Here is a 26,102-nt window from a genome sequence, read left to right as displayed (position 1 = left end):
TGGGATGGGGGTGCAGGCTCTGCCCTGAGGCGTTCATACTGTAAATAGATGAGAAAGACAAAGAGTGAAGAGGAGACAGAGGTGAAGTGACTTGTCCAAGGTTCCACAGAAAGTCTGCGGGAGAGCCAGGCCTGTTCACTATCTGCTAGACCCTACTTTCTGAAGCAGGGAGTGCTGGGTCTCCCACATCCTAGGTGCACGCCCTAACTGCCGGTCTAGTGCAGGTTGGGTCTCTCTCTCTCTCTATTGCTCTGTTACGCTCTCATATTTTTTCATGAAAAATTTCTAAAGGACCGATGTGGAATGAAAACAAGTTCCCAAAACTTCAACATTTTTCACAAGCCCTGTTTCCAGCCAGCTCCAGAGATTATTCAGTTGATTAACAGGCCTTCTACACAGTCATTTCCTAAAGCCAGAACAAGACTATATCCGAATTGTGTGACATCTAGGACATTACCTCAGTTTTTTTCAGTTGTTAGGACCTGATCCAAAGCCCACTGAAGTTAGCAGGATTCTTTCAATTGACTTCATTGGGTCCTCAGAAATATGGGTTCTATTCCCAGTTCTGTCACTTAACTTCTCTATGTTTCAGTTATTCCGTCTCTAAAATGCAGATAATACCTAATTCATGAAGCTTAATTTACTGGAGTTTCTACCACCCTTTGAGATCTTTGGATGGAAAGCACTACCGTCTATAAGTGCAACACATTAGCATTACATGTCTTTCCACAATGTTAACTTCTCGGGGGGGAGCAAATATATGAATAATATCTATAAAATGGCCATTAAACAATGGGAAGCATATGTCATTTAGGCTCACAAATATCTTTTTCAGCTCCTGCACAAAGGAGGAGACTTGAAAGAGAGAGATCGCATCATAGACCACTGTTTGGTTAGTCAACTCACAAAACAGGTGATGATTTCATAGAACCATTTATCTGATCATCCAAAGAAAAACTAAAAAAAAATACTTCTTTTCTAATTTCCCATTTCTCACCTAGCTCCAGTCCAGTCCATCAAAAACTACTCAACAATGTACAGTAATAATGACAACATTCATGTGGGTGAGACACATTGTAGTTAAGATGACTGAATTCCAGTGCTAAAAGGAATAAAGTACAGCTGGAATTACTAGATTCACCCATGTTGATTACCCCGAAGCTTTTAAACAGCTATTACCATAGGACAGCCCTCTCTTCCCCCTTATTGTCCCCCAAATTGTAAGAACAAAGGTCCATCTAGCCCAGTATCCTGTCTTCCAACAGTGCCAATGCCAGGTGCTTCAGCCTTCAAGGACTTCACTGGGCTTACACCAGGACTGAATTTTGGTCCTGATATATCTAGCAGGACCGAAAAAGTGGATGTATTGTGAATTTTGTATATGCTGATATTTTAGGAAGATGCATGCTGAACATTAAACAAACCCTTGGATTTTCCAGGAGCTGCTGCTCAGATCCAGCATTTTTTTTCTCTCTAGTGCATGCAAGTTTCTAAAGCTTAGATCAGGGATCGGCAACCTTTGGCATGCTGCCCATCGGGGAAATCAGCTGGCGGGCCGAGACGGTTTGTTTACCTGCAGCGTCCGCAGGTTCGGCCGATTGCAGCTCCCACTGGATGCGGTTCACCGCTCCAGGCCAATGGGGGCTGCGGGGAGGGCGGCCAGCACATCCCTTGGCCCGCGCCGCTTCCCAGGATTATTGCCTTTTACAGAACACTCAGCAGCAGGATAGTGGGTGAAGGGGAGTATGGAGAATAGAACAATAGAAACTGACTGGAAGGAGCTTAGAAGGGTTCAATAGGTAGTTCACTACTAATAAACCTCCCCTTGTAGGCATCAGATGGGCCAAGGTAGTCACACTAATTAAGCAAGCAACTAACAAGCACTAGAGTACTGTCATAGGTTGTGAGCACTTTCACACTTGCTCAGGTGCGGAGGAAAATCTTCATATGAGTAATAGCACTATCAGAGTGAGCTGAGGGTACTCATGTGACAAAGGCTCTGATTCTCTTCTCACTTACACTAGTGTAAATCAGGAGTAACTCCAGTGAAACCAATGGTGCAATAGTGATGTAAAACCACAGCAAGTGAGAGGAGATTCAGGGCCACAGTCCCCAACTTCAGTGAAACATGTCACTTTTGTTTTTCTGTTTTCACAGAATCTCTGCATTATATTGAAACTCCACAGGCAACTGGGTGTTCGAGGCAGTTTTTCTATGGGAGTTCTCAACTAGCATCCTTTAATAGGTGTAAAAGTGGACAGGAAATACAGGCTGCGCAAACCAGCCTGGATACAATCTGTCAGTCATACAGTTTTGCACTGCTGCCCATCACCGTAGTAGGAGAGTGCCTTGCATGTATCATCAGTAACAATGGCAAAGTCCCTTGTCTTCATGGAATCACTGGCATTTCTCCCGTTTTGGCTAAAAACTCAATCTGGGATAAGGTTTGTGGGTTTTTTTGTTTTTTTCTCTTTAGGTTTTATTCATTTACTCTTTGTTTTCGGTTGATTGGGAGTTGGGGGTTGTTTTTCGTTTTGGTTGTTTGGAGCTTTTTGGGTGGAAGGGGTGTGAGTGTCATTCCTGTGGTGGGAAGGCCTTTCCAAAAAGGAAGGTTTTGCAACGTTTCCTGAGGACAGTCATACTCCATGTTCCCTGAATAGCCTCTGGAAGTTTGTTCCACAGCTGGATCACCTCAACTGGGAATGCTTTGTCCCCAGCTCTCCAACGCTTTGTCTTACTCTTCATTCAGATATTACCCCACTCACATGCACCCTAACCCGGCATCAGCACCAAAATAATCAAACCAGGTTTTGGGAGGGTTGAAAAAGCCCTGCCACTTTATGCAAGAGTTAGTTTGTCCAAGTTGACCCTAAAAAGAACAGGAGTACTTGTGGCACCTTAGAGACTAACACATTTATTAGAGCATAAGCTTTCGTGGGCTACAGCCCACTTCTTCGGATGCATCTGAAGAAGTGGGCAGTAGCCCACAAAAGCTTATGCTCTAATAAATGTGTTAGTCTCTAAGGTGCCACAAGTACTCCTGTTCTTTTTGCGGATACAGACTAACACGGCTGCTACTCTGAAACAAGTTAACCCTGAAGTTGATATCACATTCCCTTCAAAAGGATGCCCCTGTGCTTGTTTTCATATCCTTGCCAAAGGAACTCCAAAATGGGACTACGCCGCTAATGGAATTTACCCGCCACAATTAGCATCATTTTCATTTGCCCTAAATAGCCAACAATTTCACTGTGCCCTAAATAGCCACCAATCTACCTCTCTTTAATGTTAATGAAGCAGAGGAGCACAGGCACAAGTATTTCTAATTCAAAGGAGCCAAGGGAGCCTGCATGGATCATTAACATGAGAGAGCTTCATTACCAAAAGAAAAAGCCTTTCCCTGAACTTCCCCTGGCTTTATTTGAAAGAAACCAGGAGGCAGTGGTCTTAATGCAAAATTAACCCCTGCTTTAAACAGTCGGAAGCTTTTACAAACTGTATCAGAAAAAAATGGATGACTCATTGACAGTGCTGTATTTTTATATCAAAGTGGAGTAATTCAATTAAGGAGTAATTTGCTTTAGAAATATGGCATAGTTACGAGAGAGAACTTTACAATCTGAATCACAATTTACCATTGCGGCTGTATAAACTGTTATGTAATTTAGCTCAAGTGTACTGTGTAGAGCTGTTGAACATAGATGGCCCACGAAGGATTTGCTGAACCAATCAACAGCACCAAGGAGAACAAATATTAACTCTCCTGTTTATGTTTACCATTAGCTTTCTTATCCTAAGGCTCCATATCTCTGTGTATGGAGGCAGGCGCTGTGTTTATCTCTAAATGCATTCTGTTTGGTACATTTGTGAAATAACCCATTATGATTATCCATCTCCTTAAAACAGGAAATCAAATAGCAGCTCCCTTCAAATGGGGCTGCAAACATTTGTGTCAATACTCTAATTTACTGTTGTACAAATGGAGGCTAAATGCAAACAATGACTACAGCAAACTCTTATCGTTTAAGTGGTGGGCCCAGGAAAATATATATATATATATTATTTTTAATTGTGGAGGTTCAAAACCTTTAGATATTGTCACTAAGGGCAGGTCTTCACTACTGGGGGGGGGGGTCGATTTAAGATACGCAAATTCAGCTACACGAATAGCATAGCTGAATTTGACCTATCGGAGCCGACTTACCCCGCTGTTAGGACGGCAGCAAAATTGACCTCCGCGGCTCCCCGTCGACGGCGCTTACTCCCACCTCCGCTGGTGGAGTAAGAGCGTCGATTCGGGGATCGATTGTCGCGTCCCGACGAGACGCGATAATTCGATCCCCGAGAGATCGATTTCTACCCGCTGATTCAGGCGGGTAGCGTAGACCTAGCCTAAATGTGTGTACCCAAGTCCAAAGCCTGGGAATGTGATTCTTATCTCCCTTGCATGATGTAACTCCTAACTTCAGTGGATATTCTCCTGATTTACACTGGTATAAGTATGAGAAGGATCAGGCCTTTTGTGCCTGGTTTTCAGAGATGCTGAAATACAGTTCTGAAAATCAGACATGAGGTGTTTCAAGTTGGGAATCCAGAACTGAGGCAATCACTGAAAATTTGGAGGCATGCATTTTGGGACTGCCATAATTTACCTCACAGCCGTACTGCCATTGTCCATGAACATTACACTAAAAATCAATTCAATCTTAGGACCAATCAATTATGGAAGAAATACAGTGTAGCAAGCCGGACACCGGAAGGAAATTCAAATAGGTAGGCTTGTTAATTGAACAGCCAGCATCCAGCTGTTAAATGCTCACCAGCTAAACCACATCACATGACCCCTGACGAGACCAATTTAATCTAACAGAAGAGTGTGTGTAAGTGTAGGAAAGGCGTCTGTATGTGTGAATAAGTGTGTGTGTTTAGCAAAGATGTGTGTACCGAGGGCAACAGTGTAGTGAGTGGAAAAGTGTGGCTTTGCATGTGTTTGACGTGGGAAGAGGTACACACATAGGCACCAAGATAAGTAAAGATCAAAGGAGAAGCAAAACTAGAGTAATCATTTGAACTCTTCTCTTGAAGTCATGGAAGTAGGGAGCTCACGATTCCTTTTACACTGGCACATCAAGGACTGCTGTGTTTGTAGCAAGTGCATGCACTACAGGAGAGGATATTAGACCAGATTTAGGAATTAAGGTAATCAAAAAGTGAGCTAATCTTTTCCTCTCCAGCAAAATAAAGGAGAGAAGCAATAAAAGGCTCGGTTGCAAGGCTGGAGCTGGGCAAAAATCCTGGCTTTCAAAATTCCGCAGTGGAGGCAGATGAAACTGAGTGAATTGCAAAGTTACTCCTGGACTGTATAAAGTTTTCTCAGCTCAGTATTTTTAGAATTCCTTGGGATGGAAGGTGCTGTGTAATGGAGATTATTCTAATGCTTTCTTCTTGTAAAAATCATGCATGAGGAGAAGAAACTTTTAAAGTCACTTAATCACAGTATGACAATTTTGTAATGAGAATTTATTTTAATATTAATAGGGACTCACATTTTCAAGATAATATGGTTAGCAGTGGCATTTTGAGCGACCGTATCTAGCCTGCAGCCACTCAACACTACACCACGGCATACGCTGTTCTTCATAGCACTCAATAACTTTCGCGCATGTAGATTTATAAAGACTTTTATAAGCTTCAATTACATTTTTAAAAGATGTAAAGAGCCCTTCCAGGGCAGTTTAAGTGACACATTAGTTTAAATTTCAACTGGACTTGATAGAAAATGCTCTTTTTATAGAGATATGGATCAAGGTTGCAAAGTTTGGCTCCAGATCCATATTTCCCTCAAAGTTCTTGGGGTTTTAGATTTGGATAGAACAGGTACAAATTCTACCATCTACTATTTGTAACAAAAAAATAATGATTTTTTTTTTGACAAAATAGAAATGTTTTTGCAAAAATGTCCTCTTTTGGGGGGGGGGGGATATTTTTCAGTTGGGTATCGATCAAAAAAATGAAAACCAAAAAAATCAAAGATTTCAGGGATTTTCAGAAGCCAAAACTGGATTTTCTTTGAAATATTGTCAAACTCCCTACATATTCTGAAAAAAAAAATGCCACTTTTCCCCCATTTTTTTCATGGCAGTGTCTGGGGGGGGGGGGGGAGAGTTAATTCTTTACTAGTTCTATATTAAGGGCTTAAGTTTGGTCCACAGTAGAACAGCAGGCAGCTGTGAATTTGAGATCCTGATCCCAACCTCCCTAAAGTGACTCCATGGAACGGATTCATTTATATACGCAACCAAAAAGGGTCATTTTCAAGGCATGCGGAATTCACCTCTCTCTTCCCTCCTTAATATCTCCTGCCAAGTAACAGCACGACAAGCAAACATGGTGCATTTGGGTTAATATCAACATGACACAAAAGCAAAAAACACTGAATCAAGATTCAGGCAAATAGGACCAAATTCTGATCTCTTTACACTAGGGTAAATCTGAAGCAACTCCATGTCAGTCACTGCATTTATTGCTGTGCAACCGAGCAGCTGTTCCATTCTCTTTAAACAAAAATACACAGTATTTCCAACACTATGGAATCAGAGTGAGAGTCTGATGGCTGAACTCAAGTGTTTTGTTAATAGCCCTAGAAAACTTCTAGCTACATAAGAAAAGGAGGATAGTCTTGTGCCTACAGCACTACACTAAGACTCCGGTGATCTGGGTTTGATTCTTAACATTTGCCATCAGGGTCTTCCCCCCTTTTAGATGCAATCCACTCCAACAGCATTAACAGATCAGATAGAAACCTTGTCTCCTGCATTACATGGCTCTGAGGAAGCACCAGTGGTACTGTGATCATAGATGGGAAATTCCACCAGCTAGAAGGCCATCTACATCATGCCTGGAGACGCCATGCAGAATTCTTCCCTACAGTATATTTTTTGTTTTGCCTAGTCCAGTTTTAAATTATTCAAATGATAGTACTTTCTTTCACCATTCTCCGGGGAGATTATCCAAGACCAATAGACTTCATTGTGAGGAAATTGTCCCTGCTTCCCAGTTTTCCTTTCTCAAATTCTTCCCATTTTTCCTAGTTACACTCTCATAAACCATTCCCTCTTTCTTGTTTACAACCTTCAATACCTCTGGATGCAATCCACCTTCCTCCAAGACATCCTCTGGTCATGCTGTAAATATTTACTTTAATCTTTCATTCTCTGTAGCCCCTTATTCACTTCCCTCCACATTTCCCTGACGAGTCCATTTGTAGAGCACCGTCCCTGTGAATGAAGCCTCTTTGACCTATACTCTATTTGAATGCACACTATGTGGGCTGATGTTCCGGGCTGCAAGCTGATGTTCTTTCAACTTAACGTGATGGTGATTTGGCTGGTAGTGCACACTCAGGAGAGTGAGATCTGGAAACAGCATAGAGAAGATGCTCTTGATCTCCATGGAGGAGAGTTACTCAGTTCAGAAAACATTCCACTGGAGGACAGGCTAACAGCTGGCCTTGGGAAGTAGTGCTGCCAAGTATCTTTGGCATCAGCTGACTCCCTGCTCTTGGAAAGAATGGAAAGAGAAGGGAGGCTAGCCGGAAAGGAAAGGAAAGAGCCAAAGACCCCTGCTGCAACTAGCCTAAACTATTAAGCCATCCACCTGCAGTGAAGGGCAACGTTGAATGCCAGATTCAAACTTTCCCCAAGTTCATAAATGCTGGGATCTAAGGTTCTAATTAATTGTTAGTTCTGCTCACCCCCCAAGACCCATTGGCATTGTGAACTGGAAGGAACAAGAGGGATCTGAATATCTGTTAGAGAAGTGCACCACCACTTTTTATTCATTATTATCATTTATATTCTGGGGGTACCCAGAAGCCTCAGTCAAGACTGGGGCATCACTGAGCTAGGGGCTGTATGTACATAGAATAAGAGAGAGCCTCTGCCCCCAAGAGCTTGCAATCTAAACAGACAAGACAAATAGACAAGACAATCTAAATAGACAACACAAGTTACTTCCTCTCCCAAAGCGTGGGAGGGGAAGTAACTTGCCTCAGGCCACATGGCAGAGCCAGGAATAGGACACAGGGCTCCTTACTCCCGGTTTAGTGCCTGATCCACTAAACCACACAACTCCGTGATCCCACTGATTACAGACTTTTGCTTTAGTGAAAGTGAGTAGAAATAGTATTTCCATGGGAAGTTTCTATGTAGCTGAAGGCTACAGAAAATGTCCCCCAGTTCTGCAATTATACAGCAACTTTTTTTTCCCTATGTGGAAATGTTTTTCCTTCTTCTAAAACATGAATAATACGAAGGCTCTGAATTATTTACATCCATCTGACAGCGCTCTTCAGCACTGCTGCCAGTGTGCAACGAGCTTGAAACAGCAAAACTGGAAAATGGTACAGATTTGTACACTAAACAGAAAATGAAATGATGGGGGGCTTGGGGAGGGGGAATCAAAAAGCTGGAGTGATTTTTTTTTCATGTGTTAGAACACTTTTCTTAAGAGAGAGCCATTCTAATGTATCCTCCCTCTACGAGCAGTAGTGGTAACGTCTGGCTACGCAACTTTTCTCCTTTAGCTGCCAGCAACTCAAATGCCGTAACCAGTCCAGCGCACATAGGCAGCAGTAGCAACAAGAGGTGAACTGGAATAGCACATTGGAGCTATATGTCCATCAAAGCTGAAGTGAGAAATTTGCCTCTACCTGAGCATTTTAGAAAGAGTTTGACACACAGGAGATCTGGTAGGAAACTGAAGTTTAGAATCATAGAAGATTAGGTTTGGAAGAGACCTCAGGTCATCTAGTCCAACCCCCTGCTCAAAGCAGGACCAATCCCCAACTAAATCATCCCAGCCAGGGCTTTGTCAAGCCGGGCTTTAAAAACCTCTAAGGATGGAGATTCCACCACCTCCCCAGGTAACCCATTCCAGTGCTTCATCACCCTCCTAATGAAATAGTGTTTCCTAATATCCAACCTGGACCTCCCCCACTGCAACTTGAGACCATTGCTTCTTGTTCTGTCTTGTGATGAGCCTGATTGTCATTTACACTAAGGTTATGTTTACACTGGAACTGGAGGTGTAATCCCCGGCTCAGACAGATGTACCCACGCTAGCTTAAATCGAACTAGCACTCTAAAATAACAGTGCATGGCTGCACAAGCAGCAGGATGGCCTAGCAACGTAGAGATTCCTGTCTGAACCCTAGGTACCTACTCGGGGTGGCTAGCCCACCCGGCTGCCTGTGCAGCTGCAGTTACACTGCTATTTTTGTATGTCTAGGCTAGCTGGAAATCACATCTCCAGCACAGGCATACCCATAGGCCTTATGCCACTGGCACATTGTAAAGGGGTCCAAACAGGTGTTTATACTGTTACTCACCACCACAATATATTTTCCTCTCTATGGAGCAAACAGGAGGCAGAATTAAATGACAGGGGTACTCAGGTTTTTTTAATCACATGACCCTTCATGTGACTGGGCTTAGGAAATATGGGGCCTGTTTCTCATTTACATTTCTGGTACATCTAGACAGCAAATGAGGACGCAATTATAGCATGTGTGAGCATACCCATGCTAGCTTTAATATAGCCAGTGTGGGAAACAATAGTAGTGACCATGTGGCGGCAGGGGCTGCAGTGCAGGCTAGCCATCCCCGTACGAGCCCGCTGGGTATGTAGTCGGGTTGTTAGCCCACACGGATGTCTGTGCTGCCACGTCTTCACTACTAGAGAGACCCGTGCTAGCTAGATTAAAGCTAGCATGGCTATGCCTACCCTTGCTACAATCACACCTTCACTTGCAGTGCAAAGAAAGAAGCAGGCTGGCAAGGAGAAGAGTATAATAGAATAGGGAGGGTAAATTGTGCACCTTAATCTGGAGGGTGATTCTCAAGGAGAGACAACACATCATCTATTTTAGGTACTTATGTGGCCTCCATCACCATATTACCCGAGCACCTCTCAATCTTTAATGCATTTATCCTCACCACACTCCTATAAGGTATTATCCGCATTTTACAGATGCGGAATTGAGGCACAGAGAGGCTATGGCCCAGATTTTTAAAGGTATTTAGGTGTTGCAATGCTTAGCATTGCAACACCTAACTGATTTAGGAGCCTAAATCTCATTTTCAAAAGGCATTTAGGCCGTTAGGAACCAAAATCCCATTGAGAGTCAATGGGATTTAAACTTCTGGGCCGTTAAAAATCTGGACCTAAGTGACTTGCGCAGGGTCACACTGGAAATCTGTGGAGCAGCAGGGAATTTAACCTGGTCTCCAGTCCTAGGATAGTGCCCTAACTACTGAACCATCCTGCCCTCTAACGTATTTAGAATTTCTAAAGGCATTTGGATTAAGTGCCTTATGTGATGCTATTGGGAACCTTTATATCTGAAGGCTGAGAAGTCCTGTTACAAAATAAAAAGGGTCTGAATGTGCTTTCCAAAAGATAGTTCATTACGTGAGCTGCTCAGGAAGGGATTCCTCTCCCTCAGGGAAAAAAAGGAAACAAAAAGGAATATTCTTATTTTTGTCAAAAAAAAAATCTTTAAAACAATTTTTTAGTGTGAAAATTTTCATTTTGTTGAGAAGCCATTTTTCATCCAAGAAATAAAAAATATGGAGGAAAGATCTTCATCCAGCTCTATTAATTATCATAATCCCCTTTTTTCGATGGGGGCATAAGTGGCATAGAAAATGGTTGGATTGCCCAATGTTAGTGGCAATGGTCACTACAAAACCCAGGTCTCCTGACTCAGAATCCTCTGCTGTAACCACGAGACCACATTGCAGTCAACGGGGGGTCATATCCTGAGCTGGTGTAAAGATTTGGCCCAGGAAGAACAATATAATCAACTGAAATCATAGAGGTAGAATGTAATTCCCCAGGGACAGTGGGGTTAGTTCTGCTACTCCTGTGAAAAGTGCCATGGACTCTTCAGGGATGAGTGGTGAGGACTTGGGCTGGACATGTGCAGAACCACAGTGCTGGGGAATTAGTATAGTGTTGATTTAAAGGGTAGAGTGCCAGCTGCTACATTAACAACAAACACCACTCAGGTCTCTTATTTACCTAGACTATGTATCCTTATCCTACATTCATCATTGTAGTATCTGAGTACCTTACAAGCTCTAAGGGCTTGTGTGCATTGGATCTGGAGGTATAATTTCCAGTCCAGGTAGACATACCCACACTAGCGTGCTAATAATAGGAGTGTAGCTCTGGCAGCGTGAGTGGCAGACAGCCTAGGTGCCCAAGTATGCATCTAGGGTTTCAGATGGGATCGTACTTGGGGCAGCTAGTCTGTCTCACTGCACCGCTGTGGCTACACTGCTGTTTTTAGCATGCTAGCTCAATCAGAACCATTGCAGGGATATCCACCTGAGCTGGGAATTACACCTGCAGTTCCACTATAGACGTACTCAAAGAGTTAATACATTAACTGAATTCTACGCACCCCACGGTCAGTAGGTTTTTGTCTTGGGTTTGTCTATGCTGTCAGGTCAGAGAAATGGGTTTTACATTTCTGTCTGGAGATGGTGGGAATCATAGGAACGCTAAGCGCTACCGGGAGTGAAGCCACCGGTGATTTACCAAGAAAGCTTTGTCTCCCACAAACACAAAGGCTCACCCTTGAGGGTGACATATCCTTTACTCCAGCAGCTTATTCCCTTGCTGTAGCGGGAATTCATAATCATGTAGAGTGAGGAAAGACCCTCAGGGAGCTAGAACCAGTCCCAGAAATAGCTTTGAAGATGAGAACTACAAACTCTGTTCTCAATGCTGAGCATAGGAGCTGCTGTGAGCTTAGCTGGGTAAGGAGACTCTGTATACTGACCTAGCCTAACCCTGCTTAGCTAGTGAGGTCTGATGGGAACCCCCATGCAAGGTGCTTTCGCACCTCATGGCAAGAGAAGGAAAGTTTATACAACAGGGTTGCCTGCCTTAGCAGGGGACTTGATTTGATGACACAGAAGGCACCTTCCAATCCTATGTTTCTATGAAGCAGGGACATGAAAGGCTACATACATCCTAATGGTGTCAGCAAGAAAAAGACAACTGAAATAGAATTCCAGAAATTAATCTATTGTAAAGTTTTTTTTGTTAATTAAATAAATCAGCGTACTTAATCCTGCGTCTTGGCAGGGGGTCAGACTAGATGACCCTTGCGGTCCCTTCTAACCCTGTGGCCTGGTCCACACTAACCCCCGACTTCGAACTAAGATACGCAACTTCAGCTACGTGAATAACGTAGCTGAAGTCGAAGCACCTTAGTTCGAACCTACCGCGGGTCCAGACGCGGCAGGCAGGCTTCCCTGTCAACTCCGCGTATTCCTCTCGCGGAGCAGGAGTACCGGCGTCGACAGCGAGCACTTCCGGGATCAATCCGGGATCGATTTATCGCATCTAGCCAAGACGTGATAAATCGATCCCAGAAGATCGATTGCTTACCGCCGGACCTGGAGGTAAGTATAGACGGGAGCTATGATTCCTTAATTCTAGTACAGGTATAAACAGTATGGCTGCTGATTCAATGGTAGCTCAGACTGTATGACCATGAAATGCTGGCTCCAATATTAATAGTATTATATGAAACTGAAAGTTCATTAAATTAACATGGAAAATGACTTAGACTGAACTGAAGTGAGTTTGCCAGTGATAGGTGTAATCAGCCATTACCTTCAGAACAATCCACACCTGGGGAGCAATTCGGGGAAAAACAATGTAAGAACATTCTCCTTGTTTTGAATCTAACGTAATTCAAACTTTTTTCTTTAATCCTCCATTACCTGCGATGCCCTCTTAATTGTCTAAAAATATCTGGTGGAGACCAGAAATCTGGGTTTAATTCCCAATTCTGCCATAAACTCTGTGACCTTGGGCAAGTCATTTAGGCCAAAAGTGTCCACTAGTTTTGGTTACCTCAGTTTCAGGGCCCATCTTGAGATACAGAGAGGCCCGATTTTCATTTACACTAAGGCCTGTTTACACCACTCTGACAGTGTGAAGGGCTGTACAACTGGCATAAATTACAACTACATCTACTTTAAGGCTCCTTTGCACTGCCAGAGTTATGTGAAGGGACTGTAGAATAAAAGAGAATCAGGTTTTTTAAGGTCCAACCTTCCCCTTGGACAAGCTCGGATTTTACAGATATAGAAACCAAGATAATAAGGGTAAGTGATTTGCCTAGGACCATAGAGAGAGGCCGTTGCAGAGCTGGGATTAATCTTAGCCTTCCTTAGTTCCACAACTGTGCCCAGACCTGATACCTCTTCCCAATATGGAACATAAAAGCCCAGGCCAGACCTGATCTTGCAAAGATGTACTTGCTACTTACAAACCAATAGACATACGGTGAAAAATAACGTTCCTTCCACAAACACTCCCCCTAGCAGCGTGACTGAAGTTTGCACTGGCCACGCAGGAAGCTGCAAGTGTGTCCATAGAAGCAAGAAGGTGACTTCCTTCCTGTCCTGTGAGGGACCCATCCAGATCTTCGAGGATGGCCGAATGGGGAAACGGGAATGATGCCTGGTTGGGTGAATTCAGAAATGCCAACCGTTCAGCTCTCACTGTAAATCCACCTGGGGAAACAAGCAACCATTCAGAAATGCAACGTCACACCTTTGTGTGACTGGGTGCAGGGGCACTACCTACCTTCCCCTCCTCCTCCCTCCCCTGGTGAACAAGGGGTTAACCTCAACTCAGCTTCCTGTCAGATAAATGGCTGCTTGGGACAGAAAGGGGAACCTGCAGACCTCCACACCCTGGGTCTGTTGCGTGGTTGGTCACATACGTCACATGTTATTGGTTCTACCTACTGACTAAATATCTTAAACAGAAGAATCATAACCAGACGGGAAGCATGGTCATAGGAATGGCCTTACTGCATAGACCCAAGAGCCACCTAGTCCAGTATCCTACTTCTGACAGGTCTTTTGGTTCGAGCACCGGATTCAGATGCAGCAGTAACAGTAGGTTGGCCCCAAACTAAAATAATCAAATAGGCTCATAACTCCCCCTGCACCTGGTCCAGGGCCCAAAGCAAACCAAACATAGCACTAGTTTGTTCACTAGTCACTGTTTGTAAATATAGGACCTTCCTATTGCACAGCTGAAGTTACTTTGGGGGCAGATTTTGCCCCCCTGGTGCCCTTTGATCTCCGTTGCTGAAGTATTTTTCACCATTTTTGCAGGAAAGTGTATGTTTTTAATATAGTTTATAATTACACATATACACATACATTTAACAGGTAATTGCAGTTGGAACTTTCTTCAAAGAGCCTTTGGGTAGCTCTTGAAAACTCAGACAAATTCTTTGTTTCCATGCATTATCTCAGGAAAATTCACTGAAGATTTAGGGTGGCCTGAGGTACAACCTCATTGGAATTCTATGAAGATGTGTTGTAGTGATTACAGAATATACCACTATGTTGAAGTATTACCCCCCCGAAAAAGGAATATTAACAAATGAACGTGTTAATCCCTATCCCTATCCAAATGAACGTGTTAATCCCTGAATAATTGTCCCAAACTCAGAGAAATAAGAAAATTAAATCATGGTTGGGGGGGGAGGGGGAAGAAACATCTTAGTCTCAAATCTATGCAGCATTCATGGCTGTCAGTTTAACAGCCTGGCTCTTCCAGGTAGAGAATCCATGTGCAGCATCTGCACCCAGAGCCCCAGACATGGGTGAGCAAACTGCAGTAAGGGGCTGGCAAAGCAGAAAAAAGGCTGTAAGGAGACTCCCGTGCTTCAGCCCACCAGTGATATCAGAACACTGAAGACTACTTTCAAAAACATCCTAATGTACACCTATTTGTCTAAGGGGTGGAGTTATAATGCTCCCACCTAAAATTATGGCCCAGAGATGGCCCAGGTTAGCAGACATGTGTTGATTTGCAGGCAGGGGTGAAAGTAATTTAAAGGATTTACCGGTACACCGGAGTCCTGAGCGGGGGCATGGCCTCAACCGGAAGAGGCGTGGCCTCAACCAGAAGAAGCGGGGCTTTTCAAGATTTAAAGGCCCTGGGGCTCTTGCTGTGGGAGGAGGCTGGGAGCCCCGGGGCTCAGGGGTGAATTAAAGGGCCCAGGGCTCCCCGCAGCGGCTGGAGCTCCAGGCCCTTTAAATCCCCACCCTAGCCCAGCTGCCAGAGCTCTGGCGGGGATTTAAAGGGCCCGGGGATCCCCGCAGCAGCTGGAGCCCTGGGCCCTTTAAATCACCGCCGCGGAAGCCGGTCCAGTTCGGCACAGCAGACTGGCTCTTGCCAGTACACCGTACCAGCCCGTACCAGCTTCCTTTCACCTCTGTTTGCAGGACAACTATATAATTTTTTTCTGTGACCCTCCTTCCCACAGCATCTGAGCACCTCCGCATTTTTAATGGGTTTATCCTCACAACACCACTCTGAGACAGGGACGGGGGGAAACTGAGGTACAAAGAGACTAGTCTAAACTTGTCTAAAGTCATACAGGAAGTCTGTGGAAAGGCAAGGAAATAAACCCAGGTCTCCCGAGTCCCACGGTAGCGCCCTAGTCCGTGGATCATCCTTCCTCCAGGACACAGCTACCAAACTCTAGAGATACCTCTCGGTGAAGGAAATAAAATCACAAAGGCAACACCAAACTTTACAGAACTCAAGGATTTTTCAGACTCTGCTATGTCAGAGTCAACAGTGTGCTCTTGTTGCCAAGAAGGCTAACGGCATGTTGGGCTGTATAAGTAGGGGCATTGCCAGCAGATCGAGGAACGTGATCGTTCCCCTTTATTCGACATTGGTGAGGCCTCATCTGGAATACTGTGTCCAGTTTTGGGCCCCACACTACAAGAAGGATGTGGAAAAATTGGAAAGAGTCCAGCGGAGGGCAACAAAAATGATTAGGGGTCTGGAGCACATGACTTATGAGGAGAGGCTGAGAGAACTGGGATTGTTTAGTCTCCAGAAGAGAAGAATGAGGGGGGATTTGATAGCAGCCTTCAACTACCTGAAGGGGGGTTCCAAAGAGGATGGAGCTCGGCTGTTCTCAGTGGTGGCAGATGACAGAACAAGGAGCAATGGTCTCAAGTTGCGGTGGGGGAGGTCCAGGTTGGATATCAGGAAAAACTATTTCACTAGGAGGGTGGTGAAACACTGGAATGCGTTACCTAGGGAGGTGGTGGAGTCTCCTTCCTTGGAGGTCTTTAAGGCCCGGCTTGACAAAGCCCTGGCTGGCATGATTTAGTTGGGAATTGGTCCTGCTTTGAGCAGGGGGTTGGACTAGATGACCTCTTGAGGTCCCTTCCAACTCTGATATTCTATGATTCTATGATTCTATGATTCTAAATGTAACTTACCCTGGCCTTGGTAACAGCCAGAACAGGTGCTGATTGCAGTGCAGGTGCTCATATCAAAGTTCATGAAAGATGTATTGGAGACCAACAGTTCCTGCCTTTGGGGCGTTTTCAGCCCTGCTGACATACAGCTACTGTCCTGCAAGATGAACGTAAAGAGCACAGCCGAACACATCAGCATTTGGGTCTCCCGAGAGAAATAAGCTCAGGGTCCAGGTCCTCAGCTGCCGCAAATTAACGTAGCTCCTTTGAAGTCCACAAAGCCGGGACCAATTTACACCATCTGAGGATCTGGTCCAGGCTGCCCAAAATATTCACAACAAAACTTGAGAGCACACAAAGCATGGGAAATCAGACAGCAAATAAATATGGAGAAAGAAGAAAAGATGAGGGTGAAAAAAACAAACAAACAAAAAACATAGGCAAAGAGGCAAAAAACACAACCAGAAAGAGAAAATGGACAGGAACAAGATGACAGTAGCCCTTCCAGGACATAGCACAAGGAGACAAGGGGGTGGCAGGTCCCATCTGTTAGTCCATGTGCTGCTGCTGGGAGCAATCATGTGCACAGAGATGGTGGGGAGAGTGGAAGAGGAGCTGGCATGACCCCATCTGCTGATGTTGGTTTGGGGCCCACACACTATCTTGGAAAGACCCTTGTCAGCAGAAAGCACAACCAAAACCCTACACAAATATTGTATCAAGGAACTTTAAACACATGAATCAAAAATGCAATTCAAAGGTACTCTATCAGCAACAGGATTTTTTTTAATTATCTGGTTTAATACCATTAAAGATGGCACTGTCCCTAAGAGACAGGGGCTCCGCCATTTCCCTTGAGCCCTCCCCAAGGAGAGAAGTTGGAGATTCTCTAGGTGAAGAACTTGGTTCCAAGTCAGTACAGAGTTAATGCCTCAACATGGGGTTCCACAGACCAGACAGATTTCGCTCTTAGAATGTTTTTTTTCCTACCTACTTTTTTGATTTATTCATGTCCATCCCATCGCCCCTAACTATATCCCTTTGCTTCACATTGCACAAGCTGTTTCCTTCCTTAATGTTTTCACCCTTCAAATATTTTTAGAAGACTGTTTCACTCTTTCCTCCTCCCCAAACGTGCATCACCTGCCTTGGACAATCTGTCTTTATCAGGGTTAACGCTTTCTTTTACATGCAATGCATATGCATCTGGTTCACTCACTGAAGTAAACAGGAGCCTTTTTATGGACTTCCATCAGCTTTTGCTCAGGCCCAGATACTACAGTACTAAAGGATTGAGGACCTGTCAGGGTTCCCTCCCCACTCTGAACTTTATCTGTATGTTTATGACAGGACCCAATTTCAATTTTCCTAATATTGCAAAAAATAATAATCTGCTTGCAAGGCATCTTTTAAAAAACCAAAACAGCTGGCAGAGCAGAATAGCCAACGTTCCTGTTAAATTCATGTCACAAAGTTTTAATTGATGTTAAAGAGACATCATTATTAAAGGGAGAATTACATAAATTAAGATGTAAATTATGACAAGGCAACTCTTATCATGAGATAATCAAAGATAATCACACCCTTGGGGGGCAGTGAGGAACAACGCACAGCTGAGTGCCTCAACATCTCTTAACAAGTAAAGCACTGGAGTTCTCCCAGGGATCCTGTAACAACACAAACAAAGAGAGCCATCCCTTCAAGTCTGAGAGCAATTCACTGTGCAGCTAGAACACTGGAAGATTACTTGTTTGGGGCCGTAGCTTTATTTGAGCTCTGTACTCCTTATGGATCAATCCATTACATTAAAATACTGTCTTCCCCAGGCTTATAAATTAGCCTTTTAAAAAAATATATCCATCAGCCAATCAGATTGGCAATGTACCCCAAGCAATTCAGTAAGCTGCATTAGAAACCAGAGCAGAAAAATATGAAAAAGAAAGCTGTGGGCAGCTGTTGCTAAGGTTCTATTATTAATTAAACGGTTTGCATTCCAGTACCACCCAGAAGACTCAGTCAGAACGGGAACCTTATTGTGCAAGATGCTGCACAAGCACATAGTGAAGATTGAATTTACTGTCACGAATTCAATTTACTGTCATAAATAATAACAGTTAGCACTTGATCGTATTTTTCAAAGATGACTTAATTCTCAGCATTGGAATGAAAAGCTGAAATTTCCCACAGAAAAAAATTCAGATGAGTTTTGATTTGAGACCATCAAAACATTTCATTTGAATGTTTTACAGAGTGAGGAATCGACAGAAAGGTTAAAAATATTTCCCAAAAGATCACAAGGTGTATCAGTGTCCCGACTGGAATTGTGTACTCGACTCCCAGACTTGTGCTCAGGCCACTAGACTAAATTTTTGGTGACACCTGGTTATACGCTGGCTGGGCATTTTTGTAAAAGGTTAAAACTAATGATGGTTAGAGCTGGTCAAAATATTATCCACAGAACAGTTTTCCACCAACAACTACGTTTAGTTTAAATCTAAATGTTTCATGGGAATGTGTCAATTTTTGACACAAAAATATACTGGAAAAAAAATCAAAATATTTCACTTCAGCAGTGTCAAAATCTGTCATTTTTGATACTGTTAAATGTTTCATTTCAAAAGTGTCATTTCAATTCCTTCCGTTAAGTCTGTTACACTCTATTATAATATTCATTTCAATATAATATTTAATATTATGCATATAAAACCTATGTTTAAAAATGTAAACAAATATCAAATGAAATGTTTCGATGGTCTCAAATCAACACTCGTCTGAATGTTTTTCTGTGGGAAATTTTAGCTTTTCATTCCAAATTGGACTTTTAAAAAAAATTGGACTTGCCCACAGACTGGAAATTCTGTCTCTGGCTCAGTTTTACTTTTTTTGTGTCTGGACAGAGCTTGTACTTGGATATACAGTATAACCTGTAAACCTGGTATGTGAAAAGTGACATTATAACCAGTTTTTATAACCTTATTGTACTTCCCTCTACTACCATTCTAAAATAGAGGCAGCTAATATTATGAAGCCACTGATTTTGAAGGGTAATGTTGCTGGCACACTTCCCTCTCATTCAGTACAGAATCGGTGCTCTTGCATGGTGTTATGGGCACTGTGCTGCTAGATTGCTGTTTTTCAGGTGGAATGGAAGAAACGTAGGCCCTTATTATTCAAGATATGGAGCAGGGGTAGGCAACCTATAGCACGCGTGCCGAAGGCAGCCCGCAAACTGATTTTCAGTGGCACTCACACTGCCCAGGTCCTGGCCACCGGTCCGGGGGGCTCTGCATTTTAATTTAATTTTAAATGAAGCTTCTTATACATTTAAAAAACCTTATTTACTTTGCATACAACAATAGGTTAGTTATATATTATAGACTTGTAGAAAGAGACCTTCTAAAAACATTAAAATGTATTACTGGCACGTGAAACCTTAAATTAGAATGAATAAATGAAGACTCGGCACACCACTTTTGAAAGGTTGCCAACCCCTGATATGGAGGTTTCTCAAAGCTCAGAGCTTAAGTGAAGCTGGCACTGAGAAAACAACTAAATCTCTTCTGGAGAAGTTGGCTTTTGTATTTCCTTCTATTGGGTCTGATACTAGTCTGTAAGAAGGATCTTTTTACAATAGCGTGGGCTGAAAAAGCAGAATGAAAACAGCTATTGGAGTTCTTACCTTTTGACCAAGGTGTCCAAGTAATAAGCTGTTAGCAACAGTGGTGTTTCCAAGGCTTTCTACGATGTCAATTCCAAAATCTTTGCAAGCATAGATCTGGAAATTTCGGAGTTCCAGGTTGCGGCTGCTAAAAATCTATTTAAAATAATAATAAATTCAGAAAAGTTTTGTGGTTCATTATTAGCCTTTTACCATTGTGTAGCAGAAAGGGGAGATTGTCAAAGTCGAGCATCTAATTTTTCTTTGAAAATCTCACCCTTAATACTTTACTCCTGTTTGCGAGGATTCAGAAAAATAGCTTTGAACTCTTACAAGTTATTTCCATGTTGATACAAAAACTGCACTGGAAAAAATGAGACTAAATAGTCAGCAATATCCAGGGTTGAAAATCCTGTAAATACTATTTTTGTAATTATTGGAGAGAGCAATAGCTAAAGAAGACAAGGGGAAAAAAGATGTCTTATAAAGTGGCATTCCTTGAACATAATCAAGGTATTGTTTACAACCACATGATTATGGGAAGATAGCTATCGGTGGGTAGCACATTCAGGGAAAACAGACTAAACTTAATTATTATGATGCGATGGGGCAATAAGGTACAAAGAATAATAAATTGGTTGGTTTGGCAGCCTGGCTATCGGAGTCAGCATGACGGATAAAAGGTGACCAAAATTGGAAAACACTGGTCAACTTTATGTTGTTTCATACAAGTAACCTTTTCCAGAACCAGCAAATTCCATTCTAGGATGTTGAAAAATTCAACAATGTACAGAGAAGAGCCACAGAAAGGATTTGAGACTAGAAATATGTCTTATAGAGACTTTAGGAGCTCAATCCCTTTAGTTTATGAAAGAGACAGTTAAGAGATGACTTGATCATAGCCTAGAAGTACCTACATGGGAAGAAGGTATTAGATACTATATGGCTCTTTAGTCTAGCAGACAAAGGCATACCAAGATTCAATGACTGGCAACTGAAGGTAGACAAATTGAGACTAGACATAAATGCACATTTTTTCACAGTGAGGATAATTAACCATTGAAAGAATTAACCAAAGCATGGTGGTGGATTCTCCATTATTTAGAATCTTAAAAATGAGTTTGAATGTCCTTCCAAAAAGTCTGATCTAGTTCCACCACAAGATATTGGGACTGATGCAGGAATTACTGGGTTAAATCTGGTTTGTATTACGCTGGAAGTCAGACTAGATCAGTGGTTTTCAACCTGTGGTCCAGACTATGTCTTAGATTTCCAAGGGGGTCCACACCACCACTCAAATTTTTTTAGGGGTCCACAAATGAAAAAAAGGTTGAAAACCACTGAACTGGATGATCACAGTGGTCTCTTCTGCAGTACCAATTGACCAAAGTGGGTACAGAGAGAGCTGCACCTTTGAGGATTACACTGAAGTGTCCTGAACTACCAAAATACAATTACAACAAATTATACCTGAGCACCGCCTTGATTTCTCCAGGCTGTGAAGCTCTGGAACAGAACTGGGCCCAGGCCATCTGCACGTTTGGGCTGGTATTCTGGATACACCAGGAGACCGTACCTGGTTAAGAAGAAAAATGAAGGAAGAGAATGCTCAACTTTCTTTCTGTATATTTATTTATGTGTAGGCTTTTCTATGATACTTATCATGATATCTTAGTGCCCAAGCCTGCACTAGTTCTCTGCATAGGCACACACACACACACACACACACACACACACACACACACATATATATATATATATATATATATATATATATATATATATATATATATATATATATAAACAATCCTTGTCCAGAAGTAGTTTTCTAAAACCCATGCCATTTCTCTTGCAAATGCCTTCAGAATTCACCACAAGAGGGCTAATGCTCAGGTTGAGACAAGACAGCTATGTACTCTTACCATCCTTCTATCAAACTTTGGCCAACTTTACTGCCTCTGAACTAATTGGATCGAGACTTAAAGTCCCTTCCTATTTGGAATTCAACAATGTAAGGGTAAATTTTGATTCCAACAGTGCCAAAGTTTGGGTGCTTCTGCATGCAACAATTTTGGTTTGACCAGTTGGAGGGTTTCTATTTAGATCATGGTTCAAACTTCCTGAAAATTCAGGAGTGTTTGTATAGTGAGTTTTAGGGTTTTGATTCTAGTTTGTTTAAGACAATTAAGGGAAAACTTTTTAACAGCCTGCTAGAACCCCCTATGTTTGGTACTACAGAAATAATAATTATATTGCAATATCATATATGTAGATAGCATATCTACCGGTAGTACCCTATGGGATCTCAAAATACTTACACTCCAATCCAGCAAAGAACTTAATCATATGCTTAGTTTTAAGTATGTGAATAATTCCAGTTCTATTCAATAAAGCACTTAATCACATGCTTAAATATAAGCATGTCCTTAAAGTTAAGCACATAAGCACCTGCTTAAGTGTTTTGATGAATAAGGATGGGATTACTCACAGGCTTGAAGTTAAGCAGGTGATTAAGTGCTTTGCTAATTCAAGACCTTAAATCTACAGGGATCACTTCATTTGCTACTGAAATGCAGCACCTCTGGGGTGAAATGCATCATCTGTTAACACTACACATGAAGACTACACAATAGTTTAAGACGACTAAAAGTGAAAAAGGATGTATCTAATTGAAACTTGAAATGGAAACTATTTACAGATAATCCATGAGAAATAAACCAAACTGAATCATTATCAGATGACTTCATTCTGCTGTGGAGAAATCCTATTATAGATCAGAGAAGATTTTAAATGAACACAAAGCTCTGAAGCTATATTTAAAGGGACAGAGCCTAAGTATCTATTGCAATTATAACCCATGTTATGGGGAAAAAATCCTTAATCAGTTCATGCTATAGAAAAAAATCTTTAACCAAAGGGAATCCCCAAATACCTTGTGCAGGAATGGGCTGTGTTCTTACTGAAGGCGAGAAGAGGAGTTTGTGATGGTCCCTCAGGCGAGAGATGAAAGAAATAGCCATAACCAGCGGCGCACACTGTATTAGCCTGCAGACAAGCATGCGCTACAGTTAGAAAAGGCTCTTGGCAATTAAAAGCTTTGTTTTAAAATCATTTTGGGCCAAGCCATCTACTCCTACACCCTTAACTCACATATTTCTCCTAAGTGCTATATAAGAGCTAAGTATTTATTTATTATTATTAATTTATTATTATTGAAGTCAGTGCAAATTCTGCCAAGTATGGACTACAGCATCCTCACTCCTGTTTTCTTTCTCACCCAGGGCCACCCTCAAGCCGTGCAATAGTATTTGGCAGACAGGCAGGCATAGCACATAGCACCACTTGATTTCCATTCTGATCTGTAATTTCCACACCAGGCAGGTACGCAAAACTCAAGGTTGGCTAAAATGTCTTGTTCACTGAACATTATTTTGTACATAAGTGGGCTGTTTAAACCTTGGTCTACCAATTTCTCTCTTTCTCAACATGTATATTTTTCCATGCAAAAACAAACAAACAAACTAGAGTTAATGCAACGCTAAAGTTGAGATATTGAGCAGAACATGCAGAGTGAAAGTTTAACGGATGAGTGATATGTCAATGGTTGGAAGCTGAAGCTAAACAGATAAAGGGCGTTTTTTTTTAACAGTGAGGGTTATTAACTATTGGAAGAAGTGACTTAAGGACACGGTGGATTTTCCATCACTCAGAGTCTTCAAATCAAGACTGGGTATCTTTCTAAAAGATATGCTACAGCTCAAAATAGAAGATCTGGGCTTGATGTAGAAATTGTTGGCTGAGGTTCTCTGGTCTGTGCTATGTAGGAGGTCAGACTAGATGTCATAATGGTCCCTTCTGGCCTAAAAGTTCTGAGTTTATGAATTAAGTGAGTAGGGAGTGGATTATGCAGGGATATAAGCAATGGGATAAGGAACTTTTCAACACTGGCAGTGAAATCCTGTCCCAGTGAAGCCAATGGGAGTTTTGCAATTGACTTCAAAGGGGACAGGAGTTTACCCTAATCAGAATTCAAATCTGCCCTGTATAGGCAGTGGCCAAAATTAGTTGTCATTAGATGGTGTCAATCGTCGTGGTGTTTTTATGTGGACACTTTTCCACTAGGACCTTCAACTCACTTTGCAAAGGTCACCAGTAAGCTTTTAAATGGTAATGAGTAATGACCCTAATCAAAGCCACACCAGTGACCCAGAGGTGAAAGGCTCCATATTCTATTGCCAGTCTCGTGACCCTATTAGTTCCCTACAGTCGTGATCTCTGACATCTTTCAAAAATCAAAAGGATATCAATATCCAAAGCATTGCCTTATCTCCCGTCTTGCAGAGCTGCAACAGTTTAGAACATGCTACCCAATACAGATCCCTTTCCCTTAAAAAAATGCTTCTGCAGTCAAGTCACAGTATTCCAGGATCTTTTACTTGCAGTTGCAATTGTGCATTCCACAGAAGATTCACAAGGGAAAACGGTACATTTATTCAGGCAGCCAGTGGCTTGAAGGCAGCGGTTTTAAGCAGGAAGGGAATTTTGTGTGGAAATCAATTTTTTGTGAAGTCAGTGTATTATGGACATCCATGCAATCAAAATTCCAGAGAGAAATTAATTGCCTGTGTAGGCCAGATACCTGAAGGTGTGCATCTGAAGTCATTGGAATAAAACCAAGTCAATGTTTTAGGTGCCTTTTAACTCATAACGTAACTATTTCATGAATACCTTAGGATGAACAGTGATGGTCCTTTAAAGCTTTGCTTCTTCTTCTCCCCACCAATAAAATACAACACTGAAGGCGTTTCCAGCACTATTCCCCAATGCCAAAGCCCATCAGAATGCAACAAGTTGTCCCAATGGGTCTATTCAGTGAGCACTCACATTGCAGTAGGTTTCAGAAAGCGTCATGGTAGGGAAGCAATGGTGGGCAATGCTCAAATGTAGAGGGTGTGTCCTCTCCCCGATGTCCGATAGTCTGGGAGTTGGCTAGTTCAGATGATATTGGTAAGGAGCTAGGGAACCTTTCATCAACAACAGTGAACTCAAGTTACTACCAGGACAGCTGTTTGGTGACCTAGGTGCAATTGTTGATCTCCATACATTTTCTGGTGGACAGGAGCCCACAAACACAAAAAGATACTTCTAAGCACTAATTTGTATCCCTGTACTAAGGTGCAGCAAGAGGCTAAGGACTGAATAAGCATGGAGAATAAGTTGCCTTCTTGTGCTAAATGCACTCCCTCCATGTTGGAGATGATGCACGCTGGAGAGGTGCCTGTTCTGAGGATAAAGAGAGATCATCAGTCTCCAGGGTTGTCAATGCACTAAAACTACAGAGAAGCACAGGTCCAATTCTCCTCATCTGGATGTAAAATAGAAGTAGGTATACTGAAGCCAATGGAATTACTTTGGGGTAAATGAGGAATTCTTTAATGGCTGGCTCTGTATGTACCCTGACTCACTCAAAGAGGTGTTGTCTGAATGTGCATGAGGAGAAACATCATTGGCTGAAAAAACTGACTAACAGAAGATTAAAACAGCTAACAAAGTGCAGCTTGGATAAGGAGTGACTAAAGGTCTGGGAAAAGGGCACTGATATGAGAGTCTACCAGGTTTGAAAGGTGTAAACGCCCTCGTGGAAGAGAAGAAATTCTGCATGGTTCCTAGGGGAGTAATAGGAAAAGTTAGGCTAAACATCAAGAGTTACTCCTTGATGGTGAGTGGCAATAGACTGAACAGTGTCCCATGACTGAAGCTGCACTTGGGATATTTAAAATACTTATTATTTATTTATCTGTACTGCATAGCAGCCAAAGGCTCCAGTTGGGATCATGGACTTGTTGTTACAGACACTGTACGTGTGCATAGCAAGGGAGACCCTGCTCCAAAGAGCTCACAGTCTAAATAGACAATAAAGCAAATGAAGGGAGGGGACCAGGGACAGAACACAAACTAAGCAGTTAGGGTGAGGACAGGCATATATGGGTCTTGCTAGTTCCCTTTGTAATTACCAGAGGTATCCACTTAGAACTAAAATCTTTGTTTTCAAAGCTTCATCTTCTCCTGCTGCTTCATCCACCTGAAATCTTAATCCTCTTGTTCGTAACATCATT

General features: G+C 42.4%; 1 protein-coding gene across 3 annotated transcripts in view; it reads right to left on the bottom strand.

The window, feature by feature from the left end:
* Positions 1–26,102, bottom strand: part of PKHD1 (PKHD1 ciliary IPT domain containing fibrocystin/polyductin) — a 380,982-nt gene that overhangs the window by 143,688 nt on the left and 211,192 nt on the right. For all 3 annotated transcript variants that reach the window (XR_010599356.1, XM_065587493.1, XM_065587494.1), the window contains exons 43-47: positions 22,919–23,031; positions 21,457–21,562; positions 20,008–20,142; positions 16,350–16,485; positions 13,352–13,598 (exon numbers count right to left, since the gene is read on the bottom strand). Coding sequence is in view for 2 of the 3 variants with exons in the window: in XM_065587493.1 (XP_065443565.1) it covers positions 13,352–13,598; positions 16,350–16,485; positions 20,008–20,142; positions 21,457–21,562; positions 22,919–23,031 (737 nt within the window). In the remaining variant the exon portion in view is untranslated. The remainder of the gene's footprint in view (positions 1–13,351; positions 13,599–16,349; positions 16,486–20,007; positions 20,143–21,456; positions 21,563–22,918; positions 23,032–26,102) is intronic.

This window comes from Chrysemys picta, chromosome 3, assembly GCF_011386835.1.
Source record: "Chrysemys picta bellii isolate R12L10 chromosome 3, ASM1138683v2, whole genome shotgun sequence".
Lineage (NCBI taxonomy): Eukaryota > Metazoa > Chordata > Testudines > Emydidae > Chrysemys > Chrysemys picta.
The sequence above is the reverse complement of the archived record's forward strand: the minus strand, read 5'-3'. Positions and strand labels throughout refer to the sequence as shown.